At 54.2% G+C, this 25,484-nt stretch overlaps 2 protein-coding genes across 2 annotated transcripts; both read right to left on the bottom strand.

The window, feature by feature from the left end:
• Positions 1-3,861: 3,861 nt before the first annotated feature.
• On the bottom strand, positions 3,862-11,292 carry TIMM50 (translocase of inner mitochondrial membrane 50). The gene is made up of 11 exons (XM_072608394.1): positions 11,061-11,292; positions 7,553-7,694; positions 7,284-7,315; positions 7,039-7,060; positions 6,298-6,356; positions 5,822-5,941; positions 5,094-5,198; positions 4,849-4,947; positions 4,586-4,742; positions 4,195-4,301; positions 3,862-4,045 (listed from the first exon to the last, which is right to left on the bottom strand). Exons 1-11 carry the CDS (start codon positions 11,214-11,216, stop codon positions 3,944-3,946), a joined length of 1,101 nt encoding a protein of 366 aa, XP_072464495.1. The 5' UTR covers positions 11,217-11,292; the 3' UTR covers positions 3,862-3,943.
• An 832-nt stretch (positions 11,293-12,124) lies between these two features.
• Positions 12,125-24,816, bottom strand: SUPT5H (SPT5 homolog, DSIF elongation factor subunit). The gene is made up of 30 exons (XM_072608393.1): positions 24,685-24,816; positions 23,651-23,760; positions 22,885-23,050; positions 22,095-22,160; positions 21,248-21,259; positions 20,729-20,798; positions 20,413-20,481; positions 20,260-20,325; positions 20,087-20,117; positions 19,922-19,990; positions 18,980-19,231; positions 18,740-18,829; positions 18,550-18,620; positions 17,606-17,711; positions 16,800-16,893; positions 16,572-16,712; positions 16,371-16,522; positions 16,138-16,284; positions 15,912-16,058; positions 15,662-15,787; positions 15,379-15,463; positions 15,071-15,184; positions 14,868-14,970; positions 14,622-14,749; positions 14,318-14,423; positions 14,047-14,205; positions 13,392-13,554; positions 13,033-13,236; positions 12,660-12,755; positions 12,125-12,491 (listed from the first exon to the last, which is right to left on the bottom strand). Exons 2-30 carry the CDS (start codon positions 23,732-23,734, stop codon positions 12,348-12,350), a joined length of 3,261 nt encoding a protein of 1,086 aa, XP_072464494.1. The 5' UTR covers positions 23,735-23,760; positions 24,685-24,816; the 3' UTR covers positions 12,125-12,347.
• Positions 24,817-25,484: the final 668 nt, after the last annotated feature.

The following is a 25,484-nucleotide window of genomic DNA, read 5'->3' as shown; positions in this document are numbered from 1 at the left end:
TGGGGACAGAATCAACTGAGCTGTACTCAAAGGGAGTCAGAGAATAGCAGAGTCCTCTCCAGGATCATACTGCACTATCAGGGAAAGGTGCTAACCCTAGCTGGTATCAATGCCTCACCTTTACTCTGACCTTCTGGAGAGCAGATCACTTTAAGGGTGAGGAAACAGATTCAGAGACAGGCAAGGACTAGGCCAGGTCATAGCCAACAATTAATTGAACTCAGGTCCTCTGATTCAAAATCTAGAACTCTTTCAAAAAATCCTTTCACAGCAGGTTCTCTCTCCCTGTCCTCCTCACCCCAGTCATGCCATTCCTAGAATACACACACACACACACACACACACACACACACACACACACACACACACACACACACACCAGCTGAAATGATCTTCTTCATAACTAGGGATGTGGAGAGAATACTGGAGTCAGGAAGACCTGAGTTCAAATCCAGCCTCCAACACTAACTAGTTGTTTTACTCCAGGTGAATCTTTGCCTCACTTTTCTCTACTCTAAAATGGGGTAACAGCATCTACACTGAGGAGTTGTGAGGATCAAATGAGACAATCAGCTTAGCACCATGCCCAGTACATCACAGGCACTTTATACAGCATTCCTTTCCCTTTCTTCTCAGACCTCATTCTAGTCCAGACCCTCATCACCTCTTGCCTGGACTACTGCCATAACCTAAGAAGTCCCTGCATCCAATCTCTCAATTAATAAACAGGTGCTTAATAGGTGCCAGGTACTGGGATAAGACTCTCCCCTCTCCAGTCTGTCTTCCCCCCATATCTTCCAAAGAAATAATTCTAAAACCCAGGTCTGACTAGGCCACAAGAATCTTCAAGAGCTCCCTACGGCCTCAGGGCAAACTACAATCTCCTCTGAGCATCCGATGTTCTTTACAGTCTGATCTTTCCTGGATGGTTTTTTATCACCTCCTCCCCATACTCCAACTACTACATTCTCCCCTCCAAGGCTAGTTCAACTACTATTCCCTCTGCATAAATTCCATTTTGTGTTCCCATATTCCCCAACCCATTTCCCTCCTTGTCTCTCTGCCTTCTGAAATCCCTCACACCTTTCAAGGCTTAAATGTTACTTCCTTCTAGACTTTCCCAGTTACTATTTCCTTAGGTCCATAGCCTGTATACCCTTATCTGTGAATATGTATCCTTCAGTAAAAAGTAGGCTCCTTGAAGGCAGGGACTGTCTCCCTTTTGTACTTGTATCCTCAGTGCCTAGTAATGTCTGGCCCATAGTAAGCACTTAATGAATACTTGGGGCCTTCTTTCCTTCCTCCCTTCCTTTTTCCTCCTTCCTTTCTTCCTCCCACTAGTCCATCCCCTCTTTACTAAGAGGAGGAAAATATGTTCCATCGTCAGTCATCTGGAGTCAAGATTAACCATTCCACAGACCTCAGTTCTGTCATCTTTTTACAATTTTTCATATTATTAGAGTCACTAAGTATATTCTGGTCAGCTTGCTTTGCTCTGCATCAGGTCATGAAAATCTTGCTGAGTTTCTCTGACTTCTATTTGTCGTTTCTTACAGCACAAAAATATTTCATATTCATACATACAGATTTGTCTGGCACTGACCTTCGGAGTCATGAACATCTGGCTTCCAATCCTACCACAGATTATTGACAAGCAGTGTGACCCTGGGCAACTCACTTAACCTTCCTCTCCATGCCTCAGTTTCTTCACTCGAAAAGTTGGGGAATTTAATAACCTGTAAAATCCCTTCTGGCTCTAAATCTATGATCCCATATAGGACCAGGTTTTCAGCTGCTCCCCCACAGATAGACACACAGTGTTTCCAGTTTCTTGGCTACCACAAGGTGCTCCCATAAATGTCTTGCATAGATGGAAACTTCTTCTTTGTCCTCCCTCCATGGGCTCTACGTCTAGGTGCAGGATTGCTGGATTCAAACGGTATGAAGATCCATTTTCCTAGCATAATTCCCTGTTGTTTTCTGGAATGGTCATAGCTGATCACAGTTCTACAAAGTATTTTACGATGCCCATTTTCCCACAGCTCCTCCAACACTGTATTGTTCCAACTTTTATCGCTTGCAAACTTGCTGGGTGTGATGTGAAACCTATGTTGTTTTCTTTTCTGTTATGACTAATGACTTGGAGCATCTTTCCCAAGGCTGATTTTGACTTCTATTCTGTCTTCTGAAAATTGTTCATATTCTTTCATCATTTATTAGGGAATAGCTCATGGCCTTACCTATCTGTATCAAGTACCTACAGATCTTGGATACCAGACCTTTAGCAGAGATATTCAATGCAGTTATTTTCCCAACTGACAATTTACTTCTTTATTTACAGGATCAGAAATAAAGTTGGAAGAAACCACTTATGCCATCTAGCCCATCCCTGCCCCACCCCCCACCACATTCTACAGATAAGGAAACTGAGACCCAGAGAAGTTAAGCAATTTGAAGTCACACATTGATTTTATTCATACAAAAGTTTCTCCTTTATATAATCAAATTGTCTACTTTGACTTTTGTGATTGCCTCCACTCCTTCTTGGGTTATGAGTTCTCCACAGACTTGAAAAGTAGTTCCTCCATTTTCTACTCTTTTTACTTATGATATAGCATTTTGCATTAAGGTTACTTAAGCATTTGGCCTTTATCATGATATATTTTATGAGATACCGGTATTTATCTAATTCTTCCCAAATTCTTAATTTACTCAACAATTCTTGTGAAATGCAGAGTCTGCACCCTTCAGTGATTCATACTTGAGGTTCAAACACTGATCAGCACTGGCCTGTCTGATTTCATCTGGTCTTTAACTAAACTGTTCCATGGACCCACTTTTTTTTCAATCAGTGCCAAAGAATATTGATAATTACTGTCTTTTATACAGTTGAAATCTAGAAATGCTGCGCCTCCTTCATTCCCACTTCATTATTTCCCTTGAGAACCTTATCATTAATGTTTACTTCTAAGAAGTAACCCTTTGCCAGACTGGTATGATACTAAATCTACTAAATTCAGATCATCCTGCCATTTTCATTACATGGGCACAGTCCAACCACAAAAGGAAAAGAATAAGCATATTTTAAGGACCTACTATGTGCCAGGCTCTGTGATAAGTGCTTTACAAATATCATCTCATTTGATCCTCACAGTCACCTGAGGAGGTAGATGCTATTACTGTCTGCATTTTAGAGTTAAGGAAACTGAGGCAGAGATGAAGGGACTAGTCTAAGATCATACCACTAGGAAAGCCCTAAAGCTGGACTTGAATGCAAGTCTTCCTGACTCCACTGCACCTTGACACTTTCCCAGTTGTCTCTCTCGGTTTCTATCAAGTGTTTAGGTAAGACCTGGCTGTGCCTTCAAAGGTGACTTCTCAGGAAGTTTATGCATTGTGCTGTGACCCACTTCCTCTGCCTCCTCTGCATCCAAGCTTATTCCCTGAATTCCTTCCTCCCACTGCTATAGCTGATGCTCCCAGGATCAGTCGACTTTCTGCCTGTCTCTCCTCTCCTGGCTGCCCTTTCTCTCCACAGCTGGAGAGTGTCCACCCAGAGCCTGCCCACTGGCACACTGCCCAAAGGGTCCTTGGCACATAAAGGTTAAAAACCTTCAACTGGCAGAAGCAGGGTGCCTCCGAGCGGGAAGGGACCTTCAGGCCTGGGAAGGGCCGGCTAGAAAAGGGAAGATTGAGGCTGAGAAGAAAAGGAATTTGACCACAGTCATTCACACAAATGGCTGAGCTGGCATGAGATCTCACATCTCCCAGCCAAGCCCCCTGATTAATGATAATCTCTCCTCCTCCCTCTGCCCACCCCCATGCCACACACACACCCCAATGAGAAACTTCTGGACAAAGTGGCTCTAGGATGGACTTTATTGTCAGGTTGACCATGGCCCTAGGGGCTGGGACACGGCCAGGGAGGCAAGGACAAAGGTGGTCAGGGCTGTTTGGATCGAGACCAGAGGCGGCTGGTAAGAGAACTAAAGAAAAGGCTCTGTTTGGTGGTCTTGGCCAGGTCAGCCATGCGCTGCTGCTCCTCCTGGGGTGGAGGGAGAACAGGGTGAGGCCTAGGGCCCTCTGACCACCACATGAAGACCCAGGCTCCCCTCCCTCTCCCCAGCTCCTTCCTCCAGGAAGTCCTGCATGGTTTCCCTCCTCCATGCAAGTCCACACCCAGAAACCACAGACCTGCTCCAATCGAGACTGCCGCTGTTTGAAGGCCTCCAGAGGGTCCTCCTCTTGGGCATAGTTCTCTAGGACTGTACGGACATCCTCCACCCCATTCAGGGCAATGGCTAAGGGGAGGGAAAAGGGAGGACAGGCTCAGGAAGGTCAGAAGACTGGAGAATCAGAGGCTTAAAGCTAGAAGGGTCCAAGAGGTGACCTAGGTCAAGACCCTTAGTTTGCAGATGAGGAAACAAAGGCAACGAGGGGTCTGAGAGAGTTGGGATTCGAACCCAAGTTATCTCATTCCCAACTCCCCACTCCCTCCACCAAAGCCCACTGCCTCAAGGACAGGAACAAAGGTTCAAAAGGTAAGACTGATGGAGAAAATGGAGGGGCAGGTGGAGCAGCTCACTCTTGAGGAAGGCAGACAGGTCAAGCAGGGTCCGGTCATCAGAATTTCCATCCCAGGGTCGCAGGGCCACACCATTGTTAGGCTGAAGCTGAAAGGCTTCCTTCTTACAGTCAACCACGACCACACGTGCTGGGTCTCTGTTTAAGCAGGAGATGTCCTGGCAGGGGTGAAGGAATCAGAGGATTCATGCACACAGCCCTCAAAGCGATTCCATAGTCTCTTCCCCGTCCCTCCCTCACCACCACCTTAACCCTTAGCGGTACCTTGATGTGGTGCCCATCCATGTAGCGTGTAGCATCCCGGAAGAGGCGGTAGGAGATAAAGCCATGGGGGTCCACACTGTCAATGAGGGGAAAGGCTGTCTGGGAAGGAACAAGGGGGTCAGTATCTTCCCTTCCCTTCCCTCACAAAGGACAGCTGGAGTCCTCTCCTAGCCCCAGGGAAGACTGAGAAGCCAACCCCCCAGGAGCTTCCTTCAAATCTGGCCCCCACCCTCTAGCTCCCTAACCATGCCAGTCTCCGAGGTGAAGATCACAATCTCATAGAGCGGAGCAAGCTGCTGGAAAAGGGTCTCGATGCCTGGACGCTTCTTGAATCGCCAACCTGTGGCCAGCTGCAGGGAGGAGGAAAGCACGTCACACAGAGAGACCACAGGGGCCGCAGGGACCTTCTCTGCTGCCCAGATAACAAAGCATCCCCCACTTCTCACCCCTTCCCCCAATATTCAGGCACTGCAGTCCCTGCCTCGAGGGCCCTGCCTAAGATCCCCTGTAGGACTCCTCAAGGACTGAAAATTTCAGTGGTGTGGCTTCTTTGGCACTAATTCAGACCACCCAAGGCACAGTAGATAGCAGACTTACTGATCAGCAGACTGAGTGATTACTTTTTGGTCAATGGTCTTCAAGATTTATTCTGGCCAAAAAATTCATCCCCATCCCCACCTCCATGACCTCATTTGGTCACGAGTCTCTTAGAACTTAGAGGCTGGACCTGAGTCATCTAGGAGGCCTTCATCAAGTAGCCCTCCACCTCCACTCCCCCATATTGGACACAGTACTGACTCCAGAAAAAAATGCTACAAACTGAGAGCCTCCCCCTCAAAAGACCTGGCAATCCCCCCAAAAGCCTGGACCCCCTGTCTTTTGCTCCAAATCCTACAGAACCTCCCAGACCCTACCACCGATTCCTCTACCTTCCTTCTTCCCTGATATCCCTGGGCACCCCACCCCCACGCACCGACCACTCAGGGTGCAGCAGGACACCCGTCAGCTCCAGGACAAGCGTATACGGGGGCTGGTAATACGGCTCTCGCAGAGGGTCCGGGAGGAGGCAGGGGCTGGTGGGCTCAATGATCATCTGTGGAAAGGGGGAGTCACTAGGAGGTCAGGGGAGGCTGGGAGATCTGGGGGTACCTGGGAGAAGACTAATTCTCAGAGCACCTTTGCAGGATTGTGAGGGCATCTCTAGGGGATGGAGGGAACAATGGGGAGGACATCAAGGAGAAGACAGGACAGTCCATGAGGGCAGGAAGGAGTCTGGGGGGATCCCTGTGTCTGAGACTCCTAGGAGGCATCCCTGGCACCTGAAGGGTACACTGGAGTCAGATTCGTTGGAAGAGGGGTACTAAGAGCAGCTGTGGGTGGGTCTTCAGAGACATTTCTGGGATCTGGATGGGCAGGGCATCTAGAAAAGAAACCTGGGGACCATCCCACCTGTCGGTAATCCTTAAAATACTTGTATGTTCGCCGGAGCTGCTGAACCAACACAGGATCTGAGGGGGAGGAGGGAAAGGACCTGTCTGCCAGCCCCCAAGAAGCCTCTCATTCTCCCAATTCTTGGCCCCTGGCCCAGACCAGGTAACACCCTCCCCCACAAAAGAACCAGGCAGGGGAACAAAAAAATCCCATTCTCTAAAGGGCTGCTAGAAAGCCACCTTTAGGATCTGTCCCCTTCAAGAGACCCGGGCCAGGGCAGTGTGGGTGATCAGGAGGATCCAGCCACTTGCATGGGGAATGGGGGAAGGCTGGGGGAAAGGGGGATGCACGCCCTGAATACTAGAAGGGCTGAGGGTGTCAGGCACCTGGGTCTAAAAGGGGCTGAGTCCTCAATAGGGAAGAGATTCCTCAGTCCCCAGGGGGGCAGGAGAAAAGACAGAGAAGGCATGTGGCTGGCCCCTCCCCCATCAGGCTTGCCTCCACCATCTGCTCCTTCCAGAGACTCCCCCCCACAAGAGGATGGTAAGGGGCCTTTGTCTACCCCCAGCCTGGGCTCTGCAGCTGCCCCAAACACTCAGGGGGAGGGGTTTAGCTACCAGATGGGCTGGGGGAGGGGCTCCTGGACAGTGGCATCAAAGGAGGAAGGGAATACAGAACCTGCAGGATTCATTGCCCAAGACTCCCCCCCACCTCCCCGCACCCCCCCATCCTGCCCATCCACCCCAGAAGGACACTCACCATTGTCAAACTCATCTGGAATCTGAGGAGAAAACACAGAGAGGTGGGTGAGGGGAACCTTGGGACCAGGAAGAGATCTGGGGACTCAGGGTCCTCTTCTCCCTTCCCTCCCCCACCTCTTCTTCCCAGTGGGGGGGTTAACATCAAAGGGACTGGAGAAGGAGGTGGGTGGAGGGGCTGGGCAAGGCTGGGCCCTTCAAAGTCAGAGGGCGGGACAGCCCAGACACCTGGCAGCCCCTACTTACCTTCACACCATTCTCATCCACAGAGTTGTTTCCTGAGGCAGAAAGACAGGGAGGGTCAAGAGATGCCTGGACCTCTTAGGGACTGCAAACCTACCCCCCACCAGGGCCTGAACAGGGGGCAGGGCAGGGGTCCCTCCTTCCACCCCACCCTGGGAGAAGAGGAAGTGGCCACAGCTGAGGTCTCAGGGGCAGCCTGGGTACGGACTGGGCCAGAGTCAGCAGCTGCCACCTGGCAAAGGGGAGGAGGCTTTGGGAATGAGGGGTCTTACCAAAGACATAAATTATGCTCACGGCCCCCCCAGCCCCGAGGAGTCCTGCCACCCAGATTGCCAGCTTCTTGGCATAGCTGGAACCCTGCTGCTGTTGCTGTGGCTTGCGATGTGTGGGCAAAGGTAAGTCTTGCATATGGCTCTGCAGAAGAAACAGCCCAGGGTCAGGTTAGCACCCACTAGGCTTAGACCCTGGGGCCAAGGCCTGAAGGTATCAGTCAATAAGCATTTAGTAAGCACCTACTGAATGCCAGGCACTATGCTAAATGCCAGGGATACAAAGGGCAAACCCAGTCCCTGCCCCGGGGGAGCTTCCAGCCTCCTGAGAGTGACAACAGGCAAACAGCCACGAGCTAACTCTCAAAAAGCAAGACCCAAAAAAAGGCTGGGGGGAAGGGTCCTGGAGGAGCAGGGGCTGGCACCCAGATCCTGGAAGCGTTGGGATTTGGGGAAGAGAACTGGGAGCCTGATTCAATCACAACCACATTCAACAAATATTAGGGGCGGACAGCAGAGAAGTGACTTAAAAAGAAAGTGTGCCCCCCCCCCTCAGTGGCCCCTGCTCACCTGAGCTGACCCCAATTTGATCAGCCCATGATGGGGTGAGGAGGGCTGCCATGAGGCCACCCAAGGATGGACAAACAGGTTCAACCTGGGTGATATAGGAAGCCCCAAGAAAGAGCTGATCAGGCTGGGGCCCAGGGCCCAAGGGTTAGGGAACCTGTGGTCTCTGAGTCCCAGTTTGAATTCAGTCAAAGGGCCACCCTTGAGGAGCTAGAAGGCCACATGTGGCCTGGAGGTGGCAGGCTCCATAGTCCCAGACTGGGAAGTGCCAAGGGGACCAGATACTGGCAGACCAAGAGGCTCACTTGCCCAAGGTCACAGATGGGGCATGGCAGGGCCAGGATTCAAACTCAGTCACCAATCCAGTTGGACCCCAGGGTGGGTAACCACAACACCCAATCCAAAAAGCAAATTGGAAAAGAAGCTTATAAAACATACCTAGAGACCATGCCCTGTGACCCAAAGGTGGCAGTGCCAGGCCCCTACTACAAAGAGGTCACTGATGACAAGGAAAGCTCCACCCCCCCCCACATGCCAAGGGTCACCTTAGGTAAAAACAAAGAACTGGCAACAAACACAGAGTGTGGAAGGCATAGCAGAAGGTGCTCCCTCCCTGCCCCATATCAGCCTTTCCTAGGGCCTGGCCCTGGCCCAGACCAGGGGGCTCCTGTGACTAAGGAAGTCGAGAGGACACACCCACCACAGAAATAACCAAATAACCCCAAGCTTCACGGATGACCCATGCCAGAGAAGGACAGGCACCCAGGGGTGCCACCAGGAGGGTGTGACTTTGGTGCAAACTGCTCCCTTTCCTTTTTCTGTTTGTTCTCCCTTTCCAAGGATAAGTCAAGGGGTAGGGGGGTAGAGATATACTTATACAGGAGATGTTGTAAAAACCAAAGAACTGCATAACAAAAATTGTAAAAATAAAGGCAGAAATAAGCATTGACTAAATGCCTACTGTGTGCTGAGCACCCTACTAAGTACTTAAGTGGTCAACACTTGCAGAGCATAATTATGTGCCAAGCCCAGTGCTGGGCATTTTACAAGTGTCTTCTTTGATTTTCAAACAACCCTGGGGAGACGTGCTGTTATTATCCCGATTTTACAGATGAGGAAACCGAGGCAAGAAGTGGTTAAGCATCTGAGGCTGGATTTCAACTCCTGCAAGCCCAGGTCTGGGATCTGTGCACCACGGTGCTCCCTAGCAGCCCCTAACACAACAACAGCGTCAACTGACATTCAGGAATGATGACAAGTCTTCAGAGACATTAGTTCACTGGAGCATCACACCCCTGTGCTGCTACCTGTTCTAGAGGGATTACTAGACCCTCATTTTACAGACGAGGTAACTGAGGCCAGCATGTGGCCAGGCTCACCACCAATACCTGCCAATGGCCACAGGTCTCAGAGTCCCATCAAAAGCCAGATGCCTGGCCCCTGAAGGGTAGGCGGCCGGGTGTGGGGGTGGCCAGAGCTCATTTGTGCCCCTCTCACCCCTCACCTGGATCACTGCAACCCTTCTCTCCCCAATCCAGGCTTCCTCTGGCACCCCAGAACAAGACTGGAAGGAATACTTAATACCCTTCACAGCCTGGCTCCCAGAACCTCTCCAGGATTATACATCCTTCCCCCATAACAAGCTACAGTTTCAGCAATCTGGCTGCTCTTCAGTCTCCAGCCTCCAAGCCTTTGCCTAGGCTGTGCTTGTCATGCATTCCATTCTCATCTCCTCCAAAGACTCCCTAGCCTGTTTAATTGCCTTCTTCTGGATCTTCTCCCTGATGCCCCACCCCCCACCTATTTCTCTCTGCCACATCCACTGGTACAGAAAGACCACGTTTCCCCACAAGCTGCTGCTGCTGAGTTGAGGATTTGTCTCTGGAGCCCTGGGAGCTGAGCTCCTGAGGCGCTGGGCCTGGGGGGGTCAGAGGGCTGGGTCCAGGCACTGGGGACTCTAAAGGACGTTAGGAATGGGGGACCCAGATAATGGAAGTCTGGAAGAAAGTGTGCGTTTGGGAGCAAAGGTCGCCTGGGTGGTCCCAGGGACAGAAGCAGAGACCTGGGTCCTGTCGTGAAGGGGCAGGGGGACGTTTGAGTCCCTGGAGGTTCCAGGGGCTGGGGATGTGGGAATATGTGGCTTTGATGGTAGCAAGAAGCAAGGGATCCAGATGGGCCTGGGGCCCCTGTGGGGAGTAGAAGGGAGCCTGGAGATCAGGACACCAGGGACACTGGGGGAAGGGGAGGGAGCCTGGGGATCAGGACACCAGGGACACTGGGGGAAGGGGAGGGAGCCTGGGGATTGGAACACTGAGGGAGAGGGAGGGAGCCTGGGGATCGGGACACCAGGGACACTGGGGGAGGGGGAGGGAGCCTGGGGATCGGGACACCTGGGACACTGGGGGAGGGGGAGGGAGCCTGGGGATCGGGACACCTGGGACACTGGGGGAGGGGGAGGGAGCCTGGGGATCGGGACACCAGGGACACTGGGGGAGGGGGAGGGAGCCTGGGGATCGGGACACCAGGGACACTGGGGGAGGGGGAGGGAGCCTGGGGATCGGGACACCAGGGACACTGGGGGAGGGGGAGGGAGCCTGGGGATCGGGACACCAGGGACACTGGGGGAGGGGGAGGGAGCCTGGGGATCGGGACACCAGGGACACTGGGGGAGGGGGAGGGAGCCTGGGGATCGGGACACCAGGGACACTGGGGAAGGGGGCTCTGGGTAACCGGACGTGGGGTGCCTGGGGGCGGGGCTAGCAACTAGGTCCCGGGTTCCACGTGGGAGCCCGCCACACAAGGGTGCAAGACCAAGGGGGGGGGGCTGAATTTAGAACCTGGAGAACCCACCACCCAACGTGGGCTCGCGTCACACCTCCTCCTCCCTCCGCAGCCCCCCAGACCCCCTCCCCGTCCGCTCCCCGCGCGCACGCGCACTGCTCACCTGTCCTGGGCCGCGCGGCGGAGTTGCCATCCGCGCGCATAAGGACCTGGGCAAGGGTACGAGCCCGAGCTGGGGCCGCAGCCGCAACCGCAGTCGCAGCCAGTGCCAGCCCTGCAGGCGTGAGGGCAGCGCCACAGTCGCCACAGAGGCCGCCATCTTGCTCGGACGCTACCGCCGCCGCCGCCGAGCCCCGCCCCGTTCGGCCCTCTCCCACGGGGCCCGACCAATGAGTGCACGGAGCGGGGCTCGCGCTTCTAGCCAATGAAGAAACAAAGTTACTGTTTTTCCCGCCCCTTTCAAGAACAGCCAATGGACTTCGGCGAGAGCTGAGACCTCAGCCAACGAGAGGAGGTTGTCTTCTGCATTTCTCCCCTCCCCCCAATTTCGGCATCTCTTCGCCCACCCCCAAACACCTGAGCGTCTAGAAGTCAAGCGCCGGTCATGACGGGGCCCAGAGAGGGTCAAAAAAGCTTCTTGCGGCCGAAGCCAGCCGACACACGTGCTCTCAGCCCTCCCGCGCCTCAGCAGGGGGTAGGATAGTGGAGGGCTTGGGGGGTCCTGGGGTGGATGGAGCGGGGCAGACCGCGCAGCTTTGGGTGAATGATCCCAATCCCCGGGGGCTGAGATCCCGAGGGAAGCCGGAGGGTGCAGGGCAGCCCTGGGGTCACCCATGGTCAGAAGGCATGACTTGGAGATGGAGGGGTGCCCAGTTGGAACCCTAGGGGGAAGGGAGGCCGCCCCACAGAGAGCAAAGGCCTGGGGACTTGACCACCGAGAGACCCATGGTCAGGGCGGTCACTGGGAGCATTTCAGGCGAGGGTCCGGAAAGGGGGGGCCCCCTGCTGCTTGGCCCCAAGGAGCGCGCAGGATCCCGGACCCCAGGGGAGCCAGGGGAGCCTGCCAGGTGCCCAGCGCGCTCCGTCTGTCTGGGGAAGCAGAGCAGAGGGCGAGGGCGGGAGGCGCTCAGCCGTCTGACTTTCCCCCTCTGCTGGCTTGGTCAGAACCTGTCTCCCCCCAGCCCAGTCCCCACCTCAGGATCCCTTCACAGCTGAGAAGGACACCACTGATCAAACAATCTTTTATTCAAAGATCACAGACAAAGCAAGCTGGTTGGGGTGGGCTAGAGCTGGGAAACGTCTCCGTGGACAGCCCTGCAGGTGGTTAGAGAATCTTCAAAAAGCAACCAACAAAAATAGACCAGCCAAGTTCTCCCAGCTCCCTGCCTGGGGAGAATCGTGGGGATGGGGTGGGGTGGGGGTGGGTGAGGAGGCCCCTCCACCTCTCCTTCTAGGCTTCCAAGAGCTTCCCTAGAAACCGGAGATTGAGGATCTTGAGCTGCTCGTCCAGGTCCATCCGCACAATGCCATCCTCCCCATCGATGCTCAGCAGGTCCCCTGTGGCCTCCCGGTCCTCCCCTAGGATCACCTTCACCTGGACAAGAGAAGAAGAGGCTGGATCCCACCTTCAGCGAGGTGCTAGGGCAAGAGGGACCCCCCTTTGGAGAGGAGAGCCGAAGTGCTTTCTTCCGACCCCAGCTGCTACCCCAGCAGTTCTGCCCTCTCACGCCACCCTCTCCAAGCACCCCCTAGACCCCCTCACCTTGTTGCTCTTGGTAGGAGTGATGGGCTCAAGATGCTCACTGGAGATGCTGACCACCTTCTCACTGTCCTTCAAATACACAGAGCACATACCCCCCTAGGGGATAGGGATAATCAGTCCCCATACCAGGACCCTAAAGCCACTCCAACTCAAGCACTCAGCACCAGTCACCAGGCTTACTTCAAGCCATCTGATTTCCACCCCCACCAAAGCCCCAGGTGTCCAGGCCCCCAGGCCTAGCACCAGAGAGCCAACCTCCTCACCTCCCACCAGCTGCTGCCCAGAAAAAGAAGACAAAGCCCTTCCCTGCCTCATCAGGTGAAGAGCTGGGGTTAGTTCACCTCAGGCCCTTCTGTGCATCTCCCCTACATACCGTAACACTTCGGATGACGCCTGTCTGCCCAACCACCTGGCTGTCCAAGTAGGTGTCTCGAACCTTCACCTGGATGTCTGTGGTCACCCAGTCACTGGAGTTCTGCTCAATACCAGAGCCTGGTGTATGAGGGTTGTAGCCACCTGGGGATGGTGCCCCAGGGGTCATTGGACTATAGCCCACTGGACTAGGGCTAGGACTAGCCTAGGGTTAAAAAGGAAAGAAGGGTCAGTTATGGTGATCATCCCATTCACTAAACACTTTTTAAGCACCTGTGTGCTAAGCCCCGACCACATGGTCATGTTCTCAGCCCTCTCAGCCCACCCAGCCCTAGTCTCCCCAAGGTCTCTGCTCAGCACCTGGTAAGCCATGGGCGAGGGTGTGGGGTGGTAGCTGGCTGGGGAGTGGGTGTTCTGGTAGCCAGCAGGACTCGGCGCCACCTGGTGGTAACTCTGGGGGCTGGGCTGGTAGGAACCTTGTGGCGAGGGGGCCGCATAGGGTGAAAACTGGTCCGTGTTGTACCTGAGGGAGAGGCCAGGGAGTATAGGGACAGAAGGAACCCACAGCTCCCACCTCGGTCCAAGGCCATGAAGGGTCAGAACAGGGCAAGGGATGCTTCCAGGGAGGGCAGGAAGGGGGTGGGCAGCAGCTTGGCCTGAGGGATGGGACTGATCTCTAAGCTCCCTCACATCAGGGGTTTCCCACTCAAATTCCATGCTTGAGGATTCCTACAGCCCCACACTGACTGACTCTAAACTGTAACCTAAGTTACCTATGTCTTCTTGCATTTTCATTTACGTTCTTAAACGTTTCTTAATGACACTTTAATCTGGTTTGGGCCCATGGGAGACCAACACCCCTGCCTTACACCTCGATGAGTCTAGGGAGAAGAGTCCCCTGGAGACAAGTCAGGGAGGGGAAGGCACCTTAGAGAAGTGATTCAAGGCCATGGAGTGGAGGAAAACCTGGAGATTTGGAAAAGCAGCCAAGGGGGGCGGCCCCATCAGCACTTACATGGCAGGGGTTCCAGGAGTCTGGGGGTTGTACTGTGCATTGACCTGTGGCGATGAGGGATCAGGATAGCCTGGTGTCTGGGGGTTGGGGGTCCCACCATAGGCTTGTGGGGATGGGGTAGGCTCATCATCAAAGGCATACTCATACTCTTCCTCTGCCCTGCATGGGAGGAGAAAACAAGATGGCTGGTGAGGGAAAATACTCACCCCCACTGCAGAGCCATCTCAGACCCTCCCCATGACCAAGTCCCCTGACATGGCCCTGTCCTTACCTGGATGGTGTGTTGGGGTTGTTGGGGTCCCAGGCACCACTCTGGGCTGGTGTACGGCTGCCATCATGAAGGGGAGTCTGGGAACCATAGTGTGGAGTGCGGCTGCCTGCACAAGAGGAAGACAGGGCCATGGGATCCCAGCCGCTTAGTCTGCATCAGCCTGAAGGGCTGTCCTCATCACCGACTCCCAGAAGAATATGTGCGTGTGTACACACGCACACAAACCGACACACACACACATTCTTTCCTTTTCCTCACACACTATTCCTCAGCCCTTGGATAGCCCCAGGATGAGGAGACTCACCATCATGCAGAGGCGTCTGTGAACTGTACATGGGAGTACGGGAGCCTTGGACATACATTGGTGTCTGAGAGCCATACATCGGAGTACGTCCATAGGCTGAAGTCATGCCCCCTGGACGTCTGGTGCCACTGCAGGGAAACACGGGAGGGCAGAGTGAGAAGAAAAGACAGATAGTGTATGGACAAAGGGGACGGTGAGGCACAATGGATTCCTCCCAGCCCCAAAACACCTTCCCCTTCTACTAACACTGTGGTGAGCCGCAGGCGATCCACAGAAATGGTCTGGCAGGTCGAGTGAAGCTCCACTCGGGCTGTGGACTCAGTGGCATCCTTCACCACCCCAATATAGCCTGGGCAAAGAAGGCACAGGAAGGGTTGGGGGCCATCCACGCTCAGCATCTTCAAGAGCCCTACATTATCCATTCCTCCTCAACACCAGCCCAGACTCACCTTTATATGGACCCTGAGAGATGCGAACAGTCTGCCCAATAAGGTCATTATCTCTACGGCCCCGGCCACGGCTCATGCCACCAGCACCAGCACTCCCAAATCCTCCCCGCTGACCTATAAGATCATAATGGCAGGAAGGGAGAGGTCAAAAGTGTGGGAGATCCCCAGTAACCTCCTTCCTGACTCGCCTCTCTTCAGCCATCACCCTGTCCTGGTCCCAGGCCCCTTTCCCAGGTTCTGTTTGGTCTGAGTCTCTTCCCCAAGCCAGGGCTTCCCAGATTTCCATCCCTCCCCACCTCCCTGCTCACCTCCAGCACTAGGGTGCATGGGGCTGCTGATTCGAGGGCTCATTGGGGCAAAGCCACCCACGGTGAAGTTTGTGACATCTCGAGGCTGGGAGAGAAAAATGAGAGGGCAGTAAGCAGTGAGGAGAGAGGATGCCCCACCCCTGCCTTCCTCCCCCTCTCCCCCAGGTCACAGGCTCTGCACACTTTGGAGAATTCTATGAAATGGGGGTTTTTATAATTACTTCTCAAAGATGGTCCCCTGCCCCCACCCCCCTGCAACCAGCTGGCCCCCAACCTGACCTACTTTGGAGCCCCCAGCCAGCACCAAGTTTCGGGTCTTGCAGACAAACATGCCCCCATTTTCCACCAGCTTCTTGCAGTGGAGAAATGCAAATCCTCGGTACAGATGCCTGATCTCTCCTTCTCTGCCCTAAGGAGAAAGACAGAGTGAATATGCCTCTAGGGTTCTACTCTTGCCCCTCAAGCTTTCTCCCTTCCCCACCAGCTCAGCCCAAACTCCACTTCCCTTGCCAGTGCACCACCTCCATCCTTACCGAATGGGGACCATCGATGACCTTCACAATGTCCTTGACGTGAATGTTGTTTTGTTCTGAATCCAAGGCCACAGCAAAGCGGTTATCCTTCTTCCGAGTCACTGCCTGATGCCGAACTGTAACCACCTTCCCAAACATGTTCAGAACCTACAGGGGACAGAGAACTGGGGTGAGTACCCCAAAAAGCGTCACCCCAGAGTTTCCCCTTCTGTCTTCCCTCACCCACCTGGAACGTCTCTCGCTCCAGCCGAACAATAACTCCCAGAGTCTGGGGGTCCAGCTGCACCAGCTCACCCCACTCGTGCTGGCCCCCAACATCCACCCCTGATGCTGTCTCTGAGCAGAGCTGAAGGTCCCTTGGAAGTACTTTCAGCTGTGGGAGGAGAGAATAAGGGGGATGAGAAGGAGATGCTACGTGCCAGAGACACTCACTATGCCACGCCACAGCACAGCCCCTACCTCGTGCATGGTGAGGTCAGAGAAGAGGATCACAAAGTTCTCTTCCACACGCACAATGAGCCCCGTGTCACCCTCAAATCGTCCGGCAATCACTTTCACGTGGTCCCCCATCTTGAAGTATTTCGCAAAGGGCTTGTGAGGGCATCTCATCTCTCCCCAGTAGCCCCTACTCGCTGCCTGTGGCCCCAGGAGGCAGAAGGCCCACCTTGAGGTCCTCATGCTTGGGCATAATGGTGATCTTGTTACCGTCCACACTCAGGATCTTGCCCTGAAGGTTGATCAGCTCGCCTTCACACACTTCCACATTGTCCCCAGGCTGGAAGTTGTGTTCACGTTCCTTCCCTAGAAGGAAGGAGAGAAGGAGGCATGAGGAAAGCAGAGGGGACAAGGGTGCCCAGTGCTCCTGAGGGCTGGGGGTGAGGCTTATACCTGTGCTCTCAGTCACCACCTCAAGGTCAATTCCCTCTGGCTGGTCCTCAAATTTTTCTAGTTCTGACAGTGTGGGCTTCACACCCTCTGTGATCTAAGAGAAGAGAAAGAAGATGGGTGGGGACAGGTCATCAAGAAGCACCTATGAGGGCAGAGTTCCCCCCCCACCCCGGGGAGCCACTGTAAGAGGGGTCTGCTCCCTCAAAAATGACAAGGTGTACAAGAACGTGACCCTACATGCACTCTCAAATCCATTTTGGGCAAAGGCAGCCTTTCTTTCTATGGGAGAGACATTGTCCATAAAGGCTGGGTGCTGTGAAACCCTTCCATGACGTGGGCAAATAAATGGAGTTGGAGGGGGGACAAATTTGAGGGAGATATGAGGTTTTACAGTGGCAAGTGGGCTCAGCAATCTAGCTGTGGTTTGGAATATTCCAGATGAAAGGTAAGAAGACAGCATGTTAATTCAGACCGTGAGCTACTGGGCAGCAAGCTTCTGCCTTTCCCTGTATCCCCAGCAAAGAGAACAGTGCCAGACACATGAGACAAGCTTAATAAGTGCTTGCTGACCTGACTGAGCTGAGCAAGCACTATGTTGTTGTGCCACGCAGCAATGTCTCCCAAGGTCCCAGAGAACCTTTGGCCCAAATGCCAAGTGCTCTAAGCCCCACTGTGCAATCAGCAAGCTCCCAAGGCCAAGGAGGCAGGCCTGGAAGCGCGAGGCTGCAGGGCTCAAACATCCTGGGCCCTGAGAAAGCCCAGGGCTGAGGGAGGAAGAATACCCCAGAGAGGCAGCAGACACTCACCACTGCCGACATGGCAAAGCTTTTGAACAGAAAGCCTTTTCGGCTGTAGCGGTTCCCCTCAAAGATCAGGAAATCTCCATCTGAAGCCACATCTCCTCCCAGGGAACTAGAGGGGGCAGACAAGGAGAGGACAGAAACTAAGGGGATGGGGACAAGGGAAAACTCACTCAAGCTCTCAAGCAAGTTGACTCATCTGAAAAATGGGGAGCAGAACAGCCCCCACTAAGGGGAAGAACAAGACGAGCTTCAACACCAAGTCACAGAGAAGAGGTACCCAGCAAGCCGCGCTTTGAGATCACAACCCATGCCAGCACATGGCTCCCCACTTGACTGGAAGGTGCTCTGAGGAGTCAGCTGAATCTCTATCTCTCTCTCCTTCCCCAAGAAAACTCTAATGTCCCCCACGATCTGGCCTGACCACGTGGGGCTGAGGGAGATAATGTTCTCTGACAATGAGAGCTGTCCAAATCTAAAATGGGCTGCCTCATAAGGTGATGAGCTCCCCACCCAGCAGAGGCTGGAAGAGGAAGGCCCCCTCACCCCAGGGGCAGGAAACTGGCAGCTTTCCAAAAAGCTGCTCTTTTAATGTCCTTGGGTCTCCCTTGTGCTCCTATTTTATTCTATGCATTTAAGCACGTGATTGTGAGAAATGCTCTACAGGCTTTCCCAGACTGAATGTCCCAGGGGGTCATGACGCCAAAAAAGCCAGAGGACGTTCTCAGGAAGGTATGGTAGAGTAGTACAAGTCATGACAGCCAGCGTCTGAAACTCCTTCCTGATCTTTCCAGAGGCCAAGAGGGAAGGGAAAAGGCTATGAAACAAATGACCTACACTGGGTTACTGCCTGAAGGGGATGGGGCATAGAGCAGGAAGTGGGGGGGGGGGGACTTAAACGGGGGTGATAGAAAGATATCCTCAATCAGTTACCAGAGGGGGAATTTTACCGTATCTTCTCAGCATCAAACAATCGTTGTGGGGGTCTCTTGAACTTCTTCCTCTTGGCAAACCAGTCTTTCTGTGAGGGATGTAGGAAGAGGGAAGGGATGATGACCATCACTTCTGCCTGGAGGGAAACCTTGGGGCTGAATCCCCTGGCCGATGATCCGTCCCCCTCCCCTCAGCCCATCTCCCTACCAGGCTCATTCGGGCTTTGATGCGGTCATAGTCAATTCGAGGAATCATCTTGAGGGAGATGGTGTTCTGGCTGGGCTCTACATAATCCACCTGGAGGGCGAAGCAGAAATGATCAAGGATGTATCCAAGATTGTCTTCTGAGCTTCAGCAACCCTAGAAATCATTGAACCTAATACCTGGCACACAGCCAGGCCCATCACACCACAACCCACCTAAGCAGTCCCTCCCCAGCCTCAGCACCTGGGCAATGTCATCTTTGTAGATGCCCCTCTTGAGACGGACCCAGGACTTGGGCTTGAGATTGGTAACCTCTTTGACAACCTTGAGCACGTCCGTCATTTCCTTGATGGGCACCATCTGCTGGTTCCAGTAGCCCAGGCGCAGGTTGCCCACCCCCTCAATGGCCTGCTTCACATGGGTCTGCTTATAAGCTTCCACATAGATGTAGCCCTTGACATGTTCTGGGGCCACCACTGACTTGATCTGCAATGGCTGTGGAGAAGAAACATGGCAGGTAGAAAATGGCATCTTAGGTCAGAGGCCCAGAAGGGAGCTGTCCCTGCCTGCCCCTCCAAGGATCATCTCCTTCCTCTCTCTCAGCCTGTTGCCCACATCAGTCCAGATGTTCATTCAAGGCCCCTTCAGCTCAGAGAGTTACAAAACAATCAATTATTCTAGCTAATCATGAGCCTCAGGCCTTGCATCCTCTGGGTGCCTGGGCACAAGGTAGGCATTCAGAAAACACATGACTGCCCTCTGGAAAGGGTGCAGTTCTCTGAGAAGAAGGTAGATTTGAATAAGCTTCCTTGGGCACCTCATAGGAAGAAAAGAGAGAGGCTATCAGCCATGCTGGTCTGATGGGGAGAGAGTTCAGCACTCATGACATCACCACACCCCACAGAACAAGTTAAAGTCTCTGAAGGGCCTTCTCCATCATGGCAGGAGATGCCTAACTGTTCACTACCACCCGTAAACCTGCAAAGAGAGTCACAGGTGACTTTCTGGAAAACGAAGCTTCTGTCAAGGAAGGGGCCCTCGCTCCCTGCACCCCGATCCAGATTCCCCTACTTTGGGGCAGCATGAAGAGAGATGGCCAGAGCTGGCTCAATGACTATCTCATCCTCCATCTCTGACCCCCTCCCAGGAATACACCTCCAGCCCTCCCCAATAGCTACCACCTACTGTGTCTGTGAACTGGTAGGCAATGAACTTTCTCATGAGGGCAATTGCTGTTGCTCGTTCCTCCCCAATCTGGAAAGAAAGACGGTCCAGGGTAAGACAAGATGGATGAATAAACAGATCTTCCCTTCAATCCATGAATCCCATTCCCCAGGCCAAGAAACTTACCTTACATTTCACAGTCCACAGATTAGGGTCCCTCAGAAATAGAAAAGGAGACATTACTGGGGTCCCAAGATAGCAAAGCTTGCTCTGCCACATCCCCACCTGGAGAGCCACCCCCTTCTCCCCCTTCTCCCGCCCAGGACCCCTGAGAACCCCTTGCCTCCAACCCAACATACTTGACTCCAGGCAGCAGCTGCTGTTGAGTGATGTCATCTGAGAGCTCATCAGAGCCCCCATACACACTGTGAGGAGAGGGAAGAGGTCAAACTTGGGCAATCCCCAAGCCCTGGTCCACCCGACCCCCAACCCTCCAGCCCTGACATGCTCACGTTTCTCCCACAGATGATTTAGCATATTTCTTCATGTAATACTCGCCCAGCTCCTCCTCTCGCTGATCCCTGTGATGGAAAAGGGGGGGGAAAGCAAGTGTTACACATGAATTCACAGGGTTTAGACTAGCTGGAAGGGGCTTAGACAACAGCGACATTTTACAGATAAGGAAAATGAGCATTGGAGACATCCAGTGACCTAAGGTCTCCCAGAAAATAGGAGGCAGAGTTGAGACCTGTCTCCAAAATCTAACCCTGCTCCTCGGACAGTACCCTCCATACCCCAATACTGTTCCCCTAGCCCCAGAACTGTTACCTCCAGAGATTTTGGAGGCGGCGGGCCCCAGAGCGGTCCTCATCCAGAACGACATTGTCAATGTTGGATGCTGCAAGAAAGAGGAAGAGCCAGTGTGACAGATGGAATGGGGAGAGATGGGGCAGTACTACCTGCATCCTGGGCAAATGAACACTGAGTTCAGCTGGGAAGGAGCTGGGCAAAGGACAGAGACTCCGACTACGGGAAGGGGGTAGAGAAAACACTAGAGTAGTGTCTGTGCCCCTGCCTCACGCCTACCCAGTCCCAATCTCCAGCTCGTGGGTGACTAAAGCAAACACCCATGGGCTAGCTGGCTGGACCTCTGTTATTATCAATAGATAAGCCTCAATAAAAACACACAGAAACATCCAGAGTCCTAAAAAGCAAACAGACTTGTCCCCAGCACTAATGAGCCCTTCCTCCCTCCCTCCCCTGTCACTAGGAGGCTACATGGTCGGAGAGGGGAAACAGCAGGAAGAAGGGGAAGGGTTTGGGGGCTAAAACACCCCTGACTCTTACCTTCAATCTCTTCTACTCGGAGGAAGAAGAGGAGGTGGTGGTGGTGGTGGTGGTGGTGGTGGTGGTGGTGGTGGTGGTGAGCAGACACAGTATGAGCCAAATTATATCAGCAAAATCAACCAAAGTAGGGTGGGATTGGGGTAGGGAAGGGACAAAGAAAAATGGGTAAAGGAACACAGGAAGGACAAAATCAAAACTGAAAGCGAGGCACAGGGAAAGCAGGAATGAATGAATCGCACAACACGAAAAACAGTGGGGAGGGATTTTTGCGAGGGGACAGCTTGAGGGTGAGCCAAAGGGAACAGACAGAGAAGAGAAACCCAGAGAGGGCAAGGACCCAAGCCCACCCCCACCCCCACTCCCCAAATGATACCTCTCTAGGAGAGAAGGGTCCCAGTACTGCCAAAGAGCTCCAGTATACCCATTCCCTAAGGCCACCCCCCCCCACCCCCCCACCCCCCCCCCCCCCCCCCCCGCCCCATTCACATGGCTAATAGAAAAGGGTATGAGAGCTGTTCTCTCAGGCCGCAACAGAAAGAAGCCAGGTGACAGAGGAGGGGGATGCAGGACTGGAGACAGGGAGATGGGCTCTGGGGCCATCCCCCTTCCCACGAAGGACTCCGTCTTAGAATATCAGACACTCACCTTCCCCCTCCTCCTCTCCCTCTTTCCCTTCCCTTCTTGCTCAACCTTATCCAGGGAAGTAGAGGCCAGCTCATGATCCTGCCCTGCCCCCCCCAATCCAGACCCTGCCTTTGCTAAACCCCAATTCTCAGGGCTCCCCAGACTCTCCAGGACCCAGCAGAGCTGGGAGGACACAGGAGACTGGCCTCTTCTTACCACTTACCCTTCTCTAGAATGTCCTCAGCTCCATCTTCCCACTGGTCTTCATCTTCATACTCATCATCCACATCTGAAAAGGCATAAGAAGAAAGGAGAATGAGATTGGGATGTTGAGGCCCTCCCTTTGTACCCAACTCACCAGCCCCTCCTCTCCTATCAAGCCCAGCCCCACGTATAAAATACATAAAGCTAACAAAAAAAGCAATTATACTGAAATACAATTGTCAAGTATTTTTAAAAACATGTTCATACAATTCTGAAGGACTTATGATGAAAAGTGCTATCCATCCCCAGAGAGATGACCAACGGCATCTAAATACATGACTGAAGCATGCTTTTTAACTTTACTTTTTCTGGAGGTTTTTTTTTAACCTGTTTTCTTTCACAACATGACTATTATGAAAATGTTTTGCATGAACACACATATATAACCTATATCAAACTGCTTGCCGTCTCAATGAGAGAGAGTGGGGAGGGAAGAGAGAATTCAGAACTAAAAGCTTTAAAAATGAATGTTAAAATTTGTTTTTACATGTAGCTAGGGGGAAAAAGTCACTAAATAAACAAATGAACAAACACACAAAAAAACAAGTTCATAGAGCCCAGGGTAAGAACGTCAACCTTAGAGAAGGGGGTGGGGAAAATGACCCAGAGATGTCGGGCTCTTGAGGTGTCCACAGAACTTGTCTTCTTTCCCTAAACTTCCACATTTCCCAGGCCGGTGGGGCGAAGAACCCAAGAGAGGCCAAAGGTGAAGACCCCCTCCCCCCACAGGCCCACACTCTTCAACTCACCGGCTTCATCCAGGATGAAACCTCCATGTCTTGGCTTTTTGGGGGGACGGTCATCGTCCTCTTCCTCTTCCTCCTCATCATACTCTTCTTCCTCCTCCTCCTCCTCTTCCTCCTCAGGCTCCTCTTCCTTCTCACTGCCTGCCGCACTCCGCCGCTCCTCCTCTACCTGCTGGAAGGGCGCGGGTGACGGCTGCAGAGCCAGAACAAAGCCCCCCAGAAGCCCTGCGATGCCCATCTCTACTTCTCAGGCTGCCTTCATGCAAGATGAAAAGGTTCATGCTTCTTGGAGTGAACCACCTAGCTGGGGGGTCACAGAGCTGGAAGGGAGGAGTGAGAGCCAGAGGAACAGGGACTTGCCCAAGGTCCCACCATGAAGCCAAGGCAACACCATGAAGCCAAGGCCCCACCATGAAGCCAAGGCCCCATCATGAAGTCAAGGCCCCAGGGAGTAGCCATCCAGGGAGGCCTGACCTTCCTCGGCTCCTCCCAGTCTCCTCTACCAGCTTCCTCTACCAGCTACGGGACAGACAATGCTGAGAAGGCTCAGAACCCAACCTTGGGCAATGGGGGACCAGCCAGGGAAACTTTCCAGGGAAACTCCATGAAGGAGGCAAGGACCCGGATGAGAAGCAGAAGCATCCAGAAGCCAGCAGAGGGTGTCAGAGAGCTGCTTCTGAGGCGTTGCCCCGGGAAGAGGGAGAGCCCCGCCCTGGGCCCCCCAGCACACCTGCCCCGACCAGCCCAAACCCCCCTCCCCAGCATTCACCTCAACCTCCTCGGCCTCCTCGCTGCTCCGCTCGCTGTCCTCCTCCTCCTCCTCCGAAAAGTTGCTGTCATCACTGTCAGACATCTTCTAGGTCTTTAGGTCAGACTAACCTGGGGGAGATGGAGGAGTCAGGGCCCAGGGCTCCCCGAAATGAGGCAGCAAGACAAAGGATCTCCCATGGCCTCATCTACCCCCAGAAGGGCCCCTCTCCATCCCCACCGGTTCCTTCCTGTACCAGATCACAAGCGGCTTCCAACATCTCTCCCCTCTACTCTATTTTCTCTCTCCAAACACACAAAGGAAACCATTCCCAGAGGGACTGAGCCCTTCTCCCCAGGCACACAAAATGCACACAGCCGCTCCGGCTCCAGTCCTGGTCCACAGAGTATCTCAAGCGCCTACCATGTGCAAGGCACTATGGGCACTGAGAAGACCAACCCAGAGAGGCGAACCTGACCAAGCTCAGCCAGTCTAGCCGGGGAGGGAGGGGCAGATTCAGTTCCCCGGGGACCAGAAGGAATACAAAGTAACACAAAGTAACCAGGGGGAGGGGAATCGGTGCAGGCTCCGGAGGCAGAAGCGCCCTGGGGGAGCCGGGCAAGAAGGAAACAGATCCGCTCTGGACAGCTGGACCGAAGCCGGGTTTGGCCCGGCAGGCTCGGGCACAGGGAACCTGGGGGAGTGGGGCGGTCTGGGGGGGCTCGGCTGGAGCGCGGGGCGGGAGACACACGCACACGCCCCCTCCCTTCCCGGGGACCCTCTGCCACGTCCGCACCATCGCGCTCACGTTCGCCGGGGCCACGCACCCTTCCCATCCCACAACACGGGGTGACACAGTCACACACGCCCACTCCCCCTCGCGTGCCGGCCTTCACACCTCCCCCCCAGGCTCGCTCGGCCCCTCCACTTCTCAGCCTTACACACTCCCCCGACACCCTCGCCCTCGCGGACCCCCCCCCCGACACCCTCGCCCTCGCGGACCCCCCCCCCGACACCCTCGCCCTCGCGGACCCCCCCCACACACACACACTCACCCTGACACTCGCACACGCGCAGTCCCGCTCGGCCGCTCCGGCCGCGGCTCTTACCCCCTGGCGGTCGGCGTCACTCGCTCCCCAGGCCCGCGGCTCCGGCTCTGGCTCTGGCGGACGCGACGTCAGACGAAGCTCAGACGACGGCGACGGCGGCGGCGGCGGTGACTGGGGCGGCTTCTCTCTCGAGAATTCGCGAGAACCGGAACTGCGGCCGCCACCTTGGGAAAGGCAGAGAATAAGCGCGACTTCCGGCCGGCCGGCCGGCGCCATCTTAGGAGAGGCGCAGGAGACCGGACGTGACGTACAAGAAGGAGGCGGGGAAAAGACGAGGTGGGGTGGAGGAAGGCTGGAGGAGAGCGGAGGAAAAGAGGGCGTCTGCTCGCTCTGGGCGTGCTCCTGGGCGGGGCGGGGCAAGGGCTCCTGTGACGTCACAGAAAGGCCACCCCAGGGAACGTCCAGTCTGCTCCTTACCCGAGGTCCTCGAGAAACCCCACCAGGAAGGGCCCTGGCTTTTACCCTCCGGCCGAGGACGCTAAGGTCCAGCGTCTCGTCGCCGCGTTTGACCGAAGAGGAGACCAAGGTCCAGAGAGCATCGGGCTACGCCCAACCCTGGCCGCTGGCCCTTCCCAGCCAGCCTGTCTTGGAGGGACTTTTTGGTTGTTTTTCGGGTTTACATTTTTCTAGCAAGGCTTTTTTTTTCTCTCTTCCCCTGCCCCATTGGAAAACGTATACAAAAGTTTTTGTAACAAATGTTCATACTCAAGCAAAGCCAAGTCCTGCGTGGTCCGTGTCAGAAATGA

The sequence above is a fragment of the Notamacropus eugenii genome, chromosome 5, assembly GCF_028372415.1.
Source record: "Notamacropus eugenii isolate mMacEug1 chromosome 5, mMacEug1.pri_v2, whole genome shotgun sequence".
Classification (NCBI taxonomy): Eukaryota; Metazoa; Chordata; class Mammalia; order Diprotodontia; family Macropodidae; genus Notamacropus; species Notamacropus eugenii.
This window is presented reverse-complemented; position numbering and strand designations above follow the sequence as displayed.

What these genes read in the sequence shown, in the direction of transcription:
- SUPT5H (XM_072608393.1), bottom strand. Translation starts at nt 23,734, where the DNA reads ATGTCTGACAGTGATGACAGCAACTTTTCGGAGGAGGAGGAGGAGGAC. An exon ending in GCTTTGCCATGTCGGCAGTG is followed by an intron (nt 16,894 to 17,605) that starts GTGAGTGTCTGC and finishes CTCTTCTCTTAG; the next exon opens with ATCACAGAGGGTGTGAAGCC. An exon ending in GGTGGTGACTGAGAGCACAG is followed by an intron (nt 16,713 to 16,799) that starts GTATAAGCCTCA and finishes CCTTCCTTCTAG; the next exon opens with GGAAGGAACGTGAACACAAC.
- TIMM50 (XM_072608394.1), bottom strand. Translation starts at nt 11,216, where the DNA reads ATGGCGGCCTCTGTGGCGACTGTGGCGCTGCCCTCACGCCTGCAGGGC. An exon ending in GAGCATAATTTATGTCTTTG is followed by an intron (nt 7,316 to 7,552) that starts GTAAGACCCCTC and finishes TTTCTGCCTCAG; the next exon opens with GAAACAACTCTGTGGATGAG. An exon ending in TCACCTCGGAGACTGGCATG is followed by an intron (nt 4,948 to 5,093) that starts GTTAGGGAGCTA and finishes GTTCCTTCCCAG; the next exon opens with ACAGCCTTTCCCCTCATTGA.